The sequence below is a fragment of the Leucoraja erinacea genome, chromosome 12, assembly GCF_028641065.1.
Source record: "Leucoraja erinacea ecotype New England chromosome 12, Leri_hhj_1, whole genome shotgun sequence".
NCBI classification, from domain to species: domain Eukaryota; kingdom Metazoa; phylum Chordata; class Chondrichthyes; order Rajiformes; family Rajidae; genus Leucoraja; species Leucoraja erinaceus.
In genome coordinates, this window is record NC_073388.1 from 55,874,452 (window position 1) to 55,889,952 (window position 15,501).

Genomic DNA, 15,501 nt, shown 5'->3' on the forward strand with positions numbered 1-15,501 from the left:
TAGATTCTGTTAGAATCTAACAGTTCTCCTGGTGAGACCACATCAAGAGTATTGTGTGCCGTTTGAGTCTCCTAATTTGAGGAAGGACATCCTTGTGATTAAGGCAGTGCAGCGTAGGTTCACGAGATTGATCCCTGGGATGGCGGGACTGTCATATGAGGAAAGATTGGAAAAATTGGGCTTGTATTCACTGGTATTTAGAAGGATGAGAGATCTTATAGAAACGTATAAAATTATAAAAGGACTGGACAAGATAGATGCATGAAAAATGTTCCCAATGATTGGGGAGTCCAGAACCAGGGACCAGACTAAGAATAAAGGGGAGGCCATTTAAAACTGAGATGAGAAAAAACATTTTCACCCAGAGGGTTATGAATTTGTGGAATTCTCTGCCACAGTAGAGCTAGATAGAGCTCTCGGGGCTAGCGGAATAAAGGGATAGGGGGAGAAGGCAGGCACGGGTCACTAATTGTGGATGATCAACCATGATCACAATAATTGGCAGTGCAGGCTCAAGGGGCCTCCTCCTGCACCTATTTTCTATGTTTCTATGTAATAGAGGAATATGACAAACTGTGTTTCCTGAGTTGAGGAGCACTCGAAAATCACTTCCTCAAGGGTTGAGAAAGCTGACCACACAGCATTTACAATCCATAGCGTGCAGCTCCGGTTGCCCCATTACACGAAGGATATGGATGCTTTGGAGAGGGTGCAGTGGAGGTTTACCAGAATGCTGCCTGGACCAGGGCGTGTTACCTACCTCATGGAAACGTTGGACAAATATATATATTTTTCCGATGGAATGTTAAATGTAGAGGAGAGACGGGATAGAAGTATATAAAATGATGAGAGGCATAGATAGGGTATACAGTCAGAAGCATTTCCCCATGGAGAAAGTGTCTAGGATATAACTCTAAGGTGAGAGTTGCAAAGTTTAAAGGAATGGTATGGTGGGCAGTACTGTAGTTAGTGAAGATTGCAGCCGGATCTTGATCGGTTGGACAGGTGGGCCGAGGAATGGTTGTTGGAATCTAATACAGTGAAATGTGCGGTGTTATAGTTTGGGAACTCTAACGTGGGCAGAATCTACACAGTGAATGGTAGGCCCAGAGAAGTGTTGTAGAACACATGAATCTAGGAATACAGGTCTAGTTCCTTGAAAGAGGCATCACAGGTAGATACGGTGGTCAAAAAGGCTTTGAGTGTAGAAGTTAGGAGGTCATGTTGCAGTTGTGTGAGACATTGGTGAGGCCATATTTAGAGTATTGTGTTCAGTTCTGGGCACCATGTTATAGGAAAAATGTTGGCAAGATGGAAAGGGTGCAGTGAAGATTTACAACGATGTTGCCTGGACTGAACTATAGGGAGAGGTTGAGAGGTCTCGGACTCTATTCCTTGGAGCACAGGAGGATGAGGGGTGATCTTACAGAGATGTAGCACAAAATCATGAGAGGAATAGATCGAATAGATGCACAGACACAGAGTGTCTCGCCCAATGTAGTGTAAAATCGAAAACCATAGGTTTAAGGTGAGGGGGAAAAGATTTGATAGGAACCAGAGGGGTAATTTTTCTATGCAGGTGGCAGGTGTACAGAACAAGCTGCCAGAGGAGGCAGGTACTATCGCAAAGTTTAAGAAACATTTAGACAGGTACATAGATAGGACAGGCTTAGAGAGAAATGGGCCAAATGTAGGCAGGTGGGACATGTTGGCTGGTGTGGGCAAGTTGGGTTGAAGGGCCTGTGTCCACACTGTAACACTCTATGAGATGTGCGGGTACGTTTTTTCTTTAAAACACAAGGTGGGTACTTAGAGGGCCAGGGCTGATGGTGGAGTAGGCACGATAATAGCATGAGATTTTTAGATAGGCACATGGATGTGTAGCAACTGGAGAGATATGGATCACATGCAGGCAGAGATTAGTTTAAGTTAGCATCTAGTTCAGCCTAGATGTTGTGGGCTGGAGGGCATGCTCTATGCTGTGCTATTGAGTCTGAAGAAGGGACTCGACCCGAAATGTCACCCTCTCTCCACGGATGCCGCCTGTCCCGCCGTTACTCTGGCATTTTGCGCCTACCTGTGCTATTCTATGGTCTATCCACTCAGTATGACACAAAGGACAACACCTTAGTTTTAATTTTAGAGATACAGCATGGAGACAGGACTTGCGGCACACCCAGTCTACATCGACCACTGATCACCCGTTTTCTCAACCACTCTCTACACGCTGGGGGCAATTTTTCCATGGCCAATTAACCTACTTTGGGATGTGGGAGGAAACCAGAGCATCCAGAAGAAACCCATCTGACCACAGAGAGAATATGCAAACTCCACACAGACAGTACCCAAGGTCAGGATGGAGCTCACATCTCTGGCGCTGTGAGGCAGCAGCTCTACCACCTGTGCCACTTTCCCTCTTAACCCTCTCCTATTACGCCAAATGGCTATCAATCAGCAGGGGGAAGAGGTCTATTCCCAACTGCAGGTGAACATTCACCAGGTAGACTGACGAGCTGGTCACATCCAACCGTGGGCAGCTTGGAACTGACCTTTCCCTATAAGAGAGAAGTAATTGATTAGATCTGAATCCCAGATAGACAACAATGAGCTGCATAAATGTATGTACATTCCATTTCAGCTATGTATTGGGCTCTGGAACATACTGAGCAATTTCCCAATATGTGGTCTCTTTGTTGAAAAGGATATCCGCTTGAATATGGAGACACCTTTACTCAAGTCATTTTCTCAATGAGGACGGAAAGATCTTTTAGCTTAGTTAAAGAGGTACAATGTGGAAACAGGCCCTTTGGCTTTCTGAGTCCACGCTGACCAATGATCACCCGTCCACTAATTCTATCCTACACACTAGGGACAATTTTACAGAAGCTAATTTACCTAGAAACCTGCAAGTCTTTGGAATGTAGGATACCTGAAAGAAAACCAATGCGATCACAAGGAGAATGCACAAACTCTGCACAGACAGCCCCTATCATTCGGCACGGACCTGTAGGGCCGAGATGGCCTGTTTCCGTGCTGTAAGTGTTATATTGTTATATGGTTATATTATATCGTTAGGATCAAACCTGTGCCCATGGCATTGTAAGGCAACATCTCTACCGCTGTGCCACTCACAGTGCCAGCCCATCTTCAGGGCTGACTTTCTAACTTGGTGTCAAGCATACAGTGCCATGTACGTATTCATGGTCTGGTAGTCTTGAGTTCCAGTGCGTGGGGATTAATTACAGATAGTTTGCTGAACTGTCAAATTTATTTGCCAAGCCTGCAAATAAATCCAATTTGGGAAACTGATAATGCTGTCAGCTTTTTTTTCAAGCTAATCATTCTCCCTACTTAATCACATTTCTTTCTATCCTGGACTGTATGTTTTTGGGACCATAACCAATGGATTTGGTCAATCATTTTGGAACATGACCAAGATCCCTTTCTATTCCAATTTGCACAGTTTTTCCACCATCTGCAACTTAGAGGAATCTTGGTCCAACTGACAATAAAAAGCAAGCTCCCAGTCAAATGCAAACTCCATACCATATAAGTTGAAGGGGTGCCAAAGACTGTGCAGATGATTAGCCACTGTCATATTGAAGGACAATGCCAGTGAAATGTGTATTAGTCATCTGATGCATTGCAGAATCCCATCAACTTGCAGAGTGGACATGGTTTTGAAACTTACTAATGGAATCATAGAAAATAGTTGCAGGGGTAGGCCATTCAGCCATTTGTGCCAGCACCACCATTCACTATAATCATGGCTGGCTATAAACCGTTCTGGCTTTTCCCCCCCATATCCCTTGATTCCGTTAGCCCTAAAACATTAAATATAACTCTCTCTTGAAAACGTACAGTGAATTGGCCTCCACTGCCTTCTGTGGCAGAGAGTTCCACAGATTCACAACTCTTTGGGTGAGAACGTTTTTTCTCAGCTTAGTCCTAAATGGCCTCCCCCTTATTCTTAAACTGTGATCTCCTGGTTCTGGACTCTTCCAGCATCATGAACATTTTTCCTGCATCTAGCCTGTCCAATCCCTTAAAAATGTTATATGTTTCTAAAAGATATCCTCTCATCCTTCGAAAATCCAGTGAATATAAGCCCAGTCGACCCATTCTTTCATCACTCGGAACAACTGTCCATGATTGTTGCAACCCGTTAACCAGTGATCTGCACCCATGTGAATCACCATCTTCCATCATGACCATTTTCGCACCTTTTGATACCCACTGTTGGTGGAGGTATATGCACACTACAAATACATACCAGACTGAGGAAAACAAGGAGTTCGAACAGCAGACCCATTTCCAACTCTCCTTCCTGATCTCTATGTCTTTCAACCTGCAAATCAAGCACAATTATTGTTTTATCTGGAATTGGAAATGAAGCATTGTAATACACTAAAGCATTGTAATGTGTCCTGGTATTAAGCAGGTATTTCTTTATTCATGTATAATTGGAGAACTTTGAAGCCTTGGTGTATTGTGATGCTGACTGGATTATTTCCCTCCTTCACCGGGTTATTGAACTTTTTTGTACATATATACGTACACACCCAGTAATAGCCAAGCATTAATCTACCAAGAGCATCGTGGACACGCACTAGTATCAGTGATCATAATAGTTAAGTGAAGTCTGGATACCTGTACTGTGTAAGCCAGGATTCCACTATAATCTTCAAAACACATTTTTAGTCGTTATTGATCATAGAGCAGATTCATCATGAAAAGTTCAACCTTAAAAAGGTAAAGAAGATTCTTTCATTGAATTACTGAAGGCAATTGCGAAAGAGGGGTTTGCATTTCCACAACAGCTAGCATGATTCCAGGATGGCTTGTGCCTCCAAACTGCCAGAGTCAAGGAGATCATTAGGTATTTGGGTCACCTGTCCAATCCCTCCATAGATGCTACCTGACCTTCTGAGCTCCTCCAGCACTTGTTATATGCCCAAGTATATTTAAAGCGGAGATTGGCAGGTTCTTTAATAATGAAGATTTTGGGAAGAAAGCAGGAGAATGAGATTGAGATGGAAAGATAGACCAGGCATGATTGAATGGCGGAGTAGACTTGATGGGCCAAATGGCCAAATTCTGCTCCCATGACATGAACTTATCACTGAGCAGTTGCAGAATATTCTTCTCATATTATTCTCCCATTGTCTCATGATATAGAACTTTATTGTGAGGTTATCATGATATTCAGCTTATCAAGTCTATGACAGCTCTCAGATCAATCCAATGAATTACACTCACCCCCCCCCTCCCTATTTCATCCTCATGAAAGGGTCAACAACCAAAGGTCATAGTCCAGGCAAACTTCAGGGATTTAGGAAATAAATTCAATGGAAGAACCTTTGCTGCCCTGCGATTTTGTGAAGCAAATCAAACCAACTAGAAAACTAGAGTCTGTGCAAAGTGAATAGTGTATTAGGAAGATGAGCTGAAGGCACTGACAGATAAGTTATAAGGAGATTTCTTAATCTTCATGGAATAATGATTTCAAGTGGGGAAGGAAGAGCTACACAACCAGCTTGATTACAGAGTTTTCAGACAAAAGGGGATTAAACGGCAATATTGGTTAAAAAGTATGAGAGTTGCTGCACAAAATGATAGTCAGAAGGATCGTTCAGTGAAGTGTGAGGCTTTATGAATTGAATAGAAGAAAGAAAAGACGGTCTGTGACACTCAAGGACTGTACTGTGTCTCAAAACAGGAGAGAAAAAAGAGAAAAACTGTGGATAAATCCCCTCCACACAAAACAACATATTGTAATACAGAACACAAAATAATGCAGCACAGCAACAGGCCCTTTGGCCCACTAGACCATGCCAAAAATGATGCCAAGTTCAACTAATCACCTCTGCCTGCATATGATCCACATCCCTCCATTCACTACATATCCAGGTCTCTATCTGAGTGGGGATATTTTAATTACATTAATATTAACCAATGCAAAATACATAGATGGCAGAGAATTGCAACATGATATGAAGAAGGAACCCGACATCCCAAAGCGTCCAATCCCTCCACCATTGCTACCTCACTCACTGAGTTTGTCCTGCACTCTATGTTCTATGCAGTAAGTTGTGTGGGTCAAGAAACTGAGTGAGGGATTCTGCATTCAGTATCTCCAAATGAATCAGGGCTACTAAACGGAATACCAGTGGGAGAATACCTTTCAGGTAGTGGTTATAATTCAGTTAATTATTATTGCACTGAGTATAATTGCACAGTTGAGGTTAGTTTTGGAAAAGGACAGATGAAATAGTTAAAGCTTCCAAATTGTTGCAAGGAAGCCCTTGCCCGACAGGATAGACTGGAAACACCTGCTCCAGCACAAATTAATGTGCAAGCATTGGGAATCCATCATGGAGGTTATTTGAGGCTCACTCCCACAGAGAAAAGGGGTGGGGTTGTAAAATGTGGTCCCCCCTGAATGTTGAATAAAAAGATCACAAGAAAAGAAAGTTCAACTTAGTCATAGATTCATACTCTATGGAAACAGGCACTTCAGCCCAACTTGCCAATGTTGATCAACATGCCCCATCAAAGCTAGTTCCACCTGCCTGCATTTGGCCCATATATATCCCTCTAGATCTATCCTATCCAAATGCTTTTTAAACGTTATGATAGTACCTGCCTCAACTAGCTCGGTAGCTCATTCCATATAACCACCACCCTTTGTGTAAATATATATGGCCCTTTGGCCCATTGAACCTTTCCCCTCTCACCTTAAACCTATGTCCTCCAGTTCTTGATTCCTAGACAGATTTCTACTCTGGTTCTTAGTCAACATTGCTGAAAGATAAAGGGAGGACAGAGAATATAGGTTTGCATCACCTCTGACAGGGGGGGCAAAATTCCTTCAGAACCTTACATGGTTTTTTCTGCACAAGCCTCTGAAATAGGGAAAGGATAAATCATTCAGAGGGGAAATCTCGACCACCCGAGCTACTCTGACAAGAACAGATAATACAATCAACCGCAGCTGATAAAAAGAAATGAAAACGCTGGAAACAGAGAAATAGAATTAACATTTCAGCTCAAAGACCATTCTTCAGAACAGGAAATGAAGCGTGGTTAAATTTGCAGAGAAGGGGAGAGGATGGAGAGAATAACATCTGCTATAGAGTGGATGATGGATGACGGCATCGTTTGAAGGGCTACAAGGAAATACAATACTTTTGCAAACTACACATTTTGAAAGCAAACTTCATTGTTTTGGGCGTTTCTAAAGAAATTCATCACTGTAGAATTTAACCCACAGTACTCAATCCCATGACAAAAGGAAAACTCAAGTACATTTTCTGTGCAGATTTGTTACAGGTGAACATGGCTGCCAATTGAATTAAATGTAGTACATAAAATATGGTGTCGTCTGGAGATACTGCATAGAAACAGGCCCTTCGACCCACTAAATCCATGCTGACCATCAAGCGCCCGCTCACACTGGTTCCACATTTTTCATCTACTCCTGAGGATCAAGTTACAGTGGCCAATTAACCTACAAACCCGCACGTCTTTGCAGTGCAGGAGGGAACGTGCAAACTCCACACAGACAGCACCACCCAAGGCCAGGATTGAAACCAGGTCGCTTGTGCTGTGTGGCAGCAGCTCTATCAGCTGAGCCACTGTGCCAACCATGGTTAGAAAAGAAAAAAAACACTGCCAACTTACTTAAAATCAGCTCTTCCCAGTCTGTTCTTTTTAAAAATTATTTGTCACTGATTCCCCAAACTAAACGTATCCTCAGATCATTTATTTTTAGCCCACGGCACAGATTTAGGTTTACAAACATTGGGGTTGCAAAGAATTTCCTAAGGAAAAGCCCTTTAATCCATTGGTCAGTTCTCACACAGAACTAGAGCATTCCAAAACTAACATACACCTTGGTCTCTTTTCCCATGCTGTTTGTTCCCGTTTTCAATATTTATCTAATTTTCCCTTAAGAAGCGGATCACACAGCCTTAACCACGCTGTGTAGCGAAGTAATCCCTTGCCTCAACAAACTGCTGTTTAAGGAAATTCCTCCTAAAACATTCCCTTGTACTCAATGAAAATATTGAATTGATAATTTGCCATCACCTAAATCAATCTAAAAAAATCTTATTTACCTCCACAAATACCGAGGACCTGGAAATGTTGCTCGAAACCAATAAAAGCTGAATCATTTCACCCAAAGGGCAACCTAGAAAATTGTTTTGCTCACAATTTTTCCATATTGTCAAAAGTGAGGTGGCGGATGACGGGAAGATGGCTAATGTTGCGCCTCTATTTAAGAAGGATTACAAGGATAACCCAAGGAAGTATGGATCAGTGAGCCGAACGTCTGTGGTAGGCAAGTTACTGGAGAGGACTCTTATGGACACGATATATTGGCATTTGGATTATTGTCACATGTACTGAGGTACAGTGAAAAGCTTTTGGTTCGTGCTATCCAGTCAGCGAAAAGACTATACATGATTACAAGGTAGACACATAATGCTGGAGTGACTCAGCAGGACAGGCAGCATCTCTGGTAGGGTTGCCAACTGTTCCGTATTAGCTGGGACTTCCCATATATTGGGCTAAATTGGTTTGTCCCATACGGGACCGCCCTTGTCCCATATTTGACTGCTACTACCCGGGCTGAGGGGACTGTCGGATCAGAGCGCCGCGTCCGACCCCGTCTCGCCCGTCCTGACGTAGTGCAGCCCATGGAGTGCCGCAGCCTCGCCCGTGGCCCCATTGGTCGGCAGCCCGGCCAGCTGTCCGACCTTTGGACCTTCGCTTACTGCTGACCCCACCACCCCTCCTTCTCATGGCCGAACATCGGTTCATGAGTTAGACGGGGTGCCAGATTTTGCACGCGGCCTGGGCCAAAACTCCTCAGCTGGCCTGCCACCTGGGCTTTATGTGCAGTCCAGCACCCGGGGCCCACTTATCATTCACCCAGCCACAGCCGAGTCGGCCAACATATTGCCATCGGGAATTTGTCCCTTATTTTGACTTTTTTTTTTGTCCCTTATTTGGGAGTGAGAAAGTTGGCAACCCTAATCTCTGGAGAGAAGGAATGGGTGACATTTCGGGACGAGACTCTTCTTCAGACTGACCCGAAACATCACCCATTCCTTCTCTCCAGAAATACTGCCTGCCCCACTGAGTTACTCCACTATTTTGTGTCTACCTTCAATTTAAGCCATCACCTGCAGTTCTTTCCTACACATACATGATTACAATCAAGACATCCACAGTGTACAGATACAGGATAAAGAGAATAACATTTAGTGCAAGATAAAGTCCAGTAAAGTGCAAATAAATAGTCTGAGGTCTCAAAAGATGGTCGGTGAGGACTTTGCTCTAGTTGGTGATCAGATACAGTTTAAAGGGTGTAACTTTTAGCACAAAACAAAGTCCAGTAAAATCCGATAAAAGATAGTTTGAAGATCTCCAATGAGTAGATGGGAGGACAGGACCACTCTCCAGTTGGTGAGAACAGTTTAATTCCCTGTTAATATCTGGGAAGAAATTGTCCCCGGAACTGGAGGTATTTATTTTCAAACTTCTGTATATCTTGCCTGATGGGAGAGGTTTGGATGAGGATGTATAAGGCATGATTGGCATGTTTACTGCTACCACTAAAGCTGGTGATATAGTAGACAGTGAAGATAGTTATCAAACATTTCAGCTGGTTCTTGATCAGCTGAGTCAGTGTGCCGAGAAATGGCTCATGGAGTTTAATGCAGATAAGTGCCAGGTGTTGGATTTTGGGAAGTCAAACCAGGGAAGGACTATTCTTCACAGTGAATGATAGGACCCTAGGGAGTGTTGTAGAGCAAAGGGATCTATGAGCACTGGCACATTGTTCCCTGAAAGTGGTATCACAAGTAGGGTGATCAAGAAGGCTTTTGGTACATTGGCCTTCATCAGTCACAGCACTGATTTGGATATTGGGTTACAGCTATTGACATTGGTGAGGCCAAATGTGGAGTACTGTGTTCAATTTTGATCACCCATGCTGTAGGAATGATGGCATGAATCTGGAAAGAGTGCATGGATGTTTTGGGGGGGTGTTACCAGGAGTTGAGGACCTGACCTATAGGGAGAGGTTGGCGAGGCTAGGACTTTATTCTTTGGAGCACAGGATTCTGAGGGGGAATCGTATAGAGGTGCATAAAACCATGAGGGGAATATTTAGGGTGACTGCACAGTCTTTTATCCAGGGTGGGTGAATCAAAAACAAGATAAGAGGGGCAGGATTTAATGCAAACCTGATGGGGTTTTTTTTTTCACTCAGAGGGTGGTAGGTATATGAAACGAGCTGTCAGAGAAGGTAGTTGAGGCAGATACACTTGGACAGGAACATGGATGGAAAAGATATAGCGGGATATGGGCCAAATGTGGGCAAATAGAATTAGCATTGATGGGGTATCTTGATCAGCATGGACGGGTTGGGCTGAAGGGCCTGTTTCCATGCTGATTACTCAATTTTCATTTATTCAGTTTGCATTTTCATTAATTTTGCTTTAACATGCAGCATGTAACTCTCAAAATGCTCATACAGATTGGGTCTTATACATTCCATTGGCCAGTGAGGTAGTAATGGTAAAAAAAGGGGGGGTAAAAGGGCAGGCAGATAGGAACTAGAAGCACGATGTACATGAACCAAAATGAGGATTTGGCTGAAGAAATAATTAAGGTCAGGTACAAACGTATTCATCTTTTAGTTCCTGAGCATCAATGGTAAGACCAGAAAGCATTGGCAATTCTAATTGTCCTCGCTTACTTGGAGTTTTAAGTGTCTTTGATAGGTCTGCAGGCCCATTTAGGCCTAAGGAATGATGGACAATTTCCATTCTTGAAAGGCGTTTCTTTCTAAACTTTTGTAGTTTTCCGATTGTCGTTACTATTAACTACGTTTGTTTTTAATACCACATTATAAACCCAATTTAAAATTCCACATCTGCTATGATGGGATTTCAACTCGGGTCTCTGTACTGCAAATGCAAGTCTCTCATTTACAGATCCAGTAATTTAAGCACCACACTTTAGCCTGCGATCATTGTTATTACCTATTTTGATTGTCGAGCTTTCATGAGATTGAAAATTGATGCAGTTTGAACATTTTTGAAATGTTCTCAATATTTAAACATACACCTGGAGTAATTGAAAATGCAAAACAAAAAATATCTACTTGGATGTTCCCAAAAAGAATGTTAACGCTGATTACGCTCTTGTCTGCTCCAGTGGAAACAATCCCATTGTGTTAAATATCTGAGAACTAGCTTCAGTTAACTAGCAATACATAAACTTAGAAATGAAGCCAAAATAAAAAGTCTAAAAAGAGGTTTCAAAGTATTGCATCATTTGAATGTGTTTTGGTGCACACTTTCTACACAGATACCAGTTGTGTTTTCTTGGCTTAGCTATTTCATGGATTATGGTCTTTAATGGAATTTAATAACAAGCATCATTGCATTCCAACCAATGTTCCTTTCCTCTGTCAGACTGGTCAATTATAACCCTACCTGCCTGATGTGACAGAGCAAGAAATTAAAATCATGGGTCACAAAGCGCTGGAGTAACTCAGCGCATCAGGCAGCATCTCTGGGGGACATGCTTAGGCAAGGTTTTGGGTCGGGACCCTTCTTCAGACGACCTGATTTACTCCACCACTTTGTGTCCCAGGTATGATTCCAGCATCTGCTGTCCCTTGCATCTCCAAACTCAAATGTCTGACTAGTTGATAGTCAGATAACAATCAAGAAAGCCAAGAAAATATCAACTTTTTATTTTCGGGTTTCCTCCCAAGTTATGAGCAGCAAGGTCCCTCCCCTGAATCCCACAGGATATCACAGCAAAGTTTCCTGCTAATCACCAGTTAGTAAGCCAGTACTTGCGAGTCCCAGCAACAGTTCTCTTGGGATCATGGCTGCAGGCTCCTGCATCCCGAAATACTGCTCCCACTCACCCTTTGCATTTCCTTGTAAGGTTTGACTGGGAGACTTGATCTCCACAGATGGAAAAAAAGTCACAAATAGTTGGAGTAACTACAGGTGACGGAGGAAGGGAGGGATTTGATAGGCAGTCAATCAATGGTCTCCAGAGGTGCTGCCAGACCCACCGAGTTACTCCAGTACTTTAGAAACATAGAAACATAGAAATTAGGTGCAGGAGTAGGCCATTCGGCCCTTCGAGCCTGCACCGCCATTCAATATGATCATGGCTGATCATCCAACTCAGTATCCCGTACCTGCCTTCTCTCCATACCCCCTGATCCCCTTAGCCACATCTAACTCCCTCTTAAATATAGCCAATGAACTGGCCTCAACTACCCTCTGTGGCAGAGAGTTCCAGAGATTCACCACTCTCTGTGTGAAAAAAGTTCTCCTCATCTCGGCTTTAAAGGATTTCCCCCTTATCCTTAAGCTGTGACCGCTTGTCCTGGACTTCCCTAACATCAGGAACAATCTTCCTGCATCTAGCCTGTCCAACCCCTTAAGAATTTTGTAAGTTTCTATAAGATCCCCTCTCAATCTCCTAAATTCTAGAGAGTATAAACCAAGTCTATCCAGTCTTTCTTCATAAGACAGTCCTGACATCACAGGAATCAGTCTGTCTGGCTGTCTGTCTTTGTGACTTTTGTTTGTCAACCAGCACCTGCAAATATCTTGCATCCATGCTTGACTGCTCCACTGCAAGATCTCCTCAAGGTATGCCAACTTCAAAGTAAGCATAGCTTGAGGAGATTTCGCAGTGGAGCAGTGAAGCAAATACAAGGAATTGCAGGAGCAGTAAAAAGCAGTTGCAAGGAACTGCAGGTGCTGGTTGACAAAAGTTCAAAGCTCTCCTCTCTTTGCTGGGAGTTCTGAGACACCAACCCACCAACCACCTCCTCCTCCTCCTGTGATACCTGCTACTCTCCTGCTCTATGCCCGTGTTCTGACCCACACTCACTATCACAGCCACCTGTGCGTCCTCAGCACTTGCCTCCACTGTTATCTTTCACCATGTGGCTTTAGGCCTTCTTTCAACCATCTATCAAAAACATACTTCACCTGTTTCCACCCATCACTCACCAGGCTTTGTCCTGCCCCACCTTTCTTCCAACCTTCTCTTCCCCCACCCCCACCCCCACCACAATCTGTCCCAACCCGAAACTTCACCTGTCCATCATCTACAATCCCTTGTGTCTCCAGAGATGGAGTTACTATTGTGATGTGAAACGGATGAATTACTCACCTAATTCACATCAGCCTTAAAATCAGTGAAATTGCCCCTCTAAACCAACCATCTTGGCATCTGGTCAGACTCTTGATCACCTCAGTTAGCGACCCTTAATGCATTTTGGCATCAAACTTTGCCTGCCAAAGCTGCTGTCAAGAGCCTCCATCCAAACCTTTCACCAGGTTACAGATGCTACATAATTGCTAGCTGTTATACAAATGAAAAACAGATTGGCAACACTTGAGCAGAGGGGAAAAGCCACATCATTTTAAAGACCAAACTGGGTAAAACACCACTTGCCAAAGAATGTGCAAGGATGCTGCTGTGCGGCTCAATGAAAGGAGTTACATACATTTACTGGAAGGAGTTGGGTCAAGTAGAACCTGCTCCACTCTTCTCCAAGCGGTATCCAGTGGCTCGACCCAAGTTTTCAGAAATATTGAAGCCACAACGCGGCACATCAATTGCATCTCAGCGCCTGAAGCCTGTGAGATAAGCGACGAGCTTTGCCCTCCCTGTCTTGGGACATGTCCTGACTTGTCCACCGCACTCGTGGAAAAGTGAAGGGGAGGGGGGTGGGGGGGATTAAACCAACACCTCCTGTGTCATTTAACAAACCACACGGCTATGCAAAACAGCGAGAGATTAATGGTATATTCCATTTTTTTAAATCTTGCCAATCTGCAGACTGTGCTGCTGGACAGTTACTAAAGTGCATCAGGAATAAGTTAGGATGCGTGCACTTGCACCATTTCCAACATGCCCGGGCTTGTCCATCCAGGCCGCTATCTCGGAATTACTTCACAAAAAAATAAAATTTCGTAACTTGAAGAAATAATATTTATATACCTGTGCAAAACTTCCATCAAAAGAGGGTCTCTCTTAGTTCTGCGTGTTTGCTTGTTTAACCTCCCTGCCAGGTAACAAGTGAAATATTTAACCATATATATATTTGTACTGAATCACTGTTTCTTTCATTCGGCAGTGAGATGTGCATTAGCTCCTAGTTTTTAATTTACCTTTCAGTTTGCAGGATAGTGTAGCCATTCAGTCCAGGAACCGTGCAATTATTGGAGCCGGGGCTTGTGTTATTCCTGAGTGCTTGCATGTAAATCTCCCCGCCCCTTCTCCTGGCTGAACAGTGAGAAACCCTCCTTTAACCCTTTCATGACCGTCTGCACCGACCCAAATTCTACACTGCGCATTTCCCCGTTCGGTACCAACTTCTGACACTCACATTGCCATCTAACTTACAAACCACGTGCGAGGAAAACAGTGCACCCAGAGGAAAGTCATGGGGAGAATGCAAACTCCACACAGACAGCACCCCGAGGTCAGGACGAAACCCGGGCCTCTGGCGCTGTGAGGCAGCAGCTCTTATCAGTTGTGTCACTAGAGTATTCTTCACTGATACACTTCTGTAGCACTTTCCCAACCTCAAAAGTGGCTTAAATCCAGCAATATGTTTTTGAAGATATATAGTCGCAGAACTATACAGCATGGAAACAGGTACTTCAACTCACCTCCAAGTTTGCATTTGGGCTAGTCCTGTTTGCCTGCATTTGACACAAATGCCCTCTAAACCCCAATCCATATATTTGTCCAAATGTCTTCCACAAGTTGTAGTTGTATCCACTTTTATAGCTTTGTCCCGCAGTCTGGTACAGATGTAGACTATCCTCAACGTGCCCGAAAACCATCTTAAATCTTTCCTCACCTTGAAGTAAAGTCGTTTTGTGGACCATGATACCTAATTCGTGTCCAGGAAGGCTCACGAATGATATGATAGTGAGCAGTTAAAGTGGTTTTAATGGCAGACCACAAATAATTGGCCAGGATGTTGTGAAGAACAACAGTGTGCTGGACTTTACATTCAAGAGGGTAGGCATTTAAAAAATACTCTGTTGTTATATATATTAAAAGTATATATAACGTTGTACTGTTCCACATTATGTTGCACCTTCCATGTTCTTCCCCCACACACACACACTCAACCTGTCTATCATCTCTTTAAGCCCCTAATCAGCTTCCTTGCTTCTCATCATTCCAACCACTTCTGTATAATCAGCAAACTTGGAAATGTTATGTTTCGTCCCTTCAGTCAAATTGCCAATATATATTGTGAATAACTGGGGCAGCACAGTGGTCAATGGAAGAGTTGCTGCCCTGTAGTTCCAGAGACCCGGGTTCCATCCTGACTACGGGTGTTGCTGTCTGTATGGAGTTTATACGTTCTCCCTGGTACCCCTTGGGTTGTCTCCAGGTACTCCAGATTCCTCCATACACTCC

The 15,501-nt window shown here is 43.5% G+C and overlaps 1 protein-coding gene across 3 annotated transcripts in view; it reads right to left on the minus strand.

Annotated features, from left to right (window-relative positions):
- LOC129702390 (tumor necrosis factor receptor superfamily member 27-like) overlaps positions 1–14,377 on the minus strand; it is an 84,758-nt gene extending 70,381 nt beyond the window's left edge. For 2 of the 3 annotated variants that reach the window (XM_055644167.1, XM_055644165.1), the window contains exons 1-2: positions 14,232–14,377; positions 4,274–4,348 (exon numbers count right to left, since the gene is read on the minus strand). In XM_055644167.1, coding sequence (XP_055500142.1) covers positions 4,274–4,312 — 39 coding nt within the window. In that variant the 5' untranslated portion in view covers positions 4,313–4,348; positions 14,232–14,377. Of the gene's footprint in view, positions 1–4,273; positions 4,349–13,564; positions 13,743–14,231 lie in introns of those variants that run through there. The other variant, XM_055644166.1, reaches the window with a different exon arrangement.
- Positions 14,378–15,501: the final 1,124 nt, after the last annotated feature.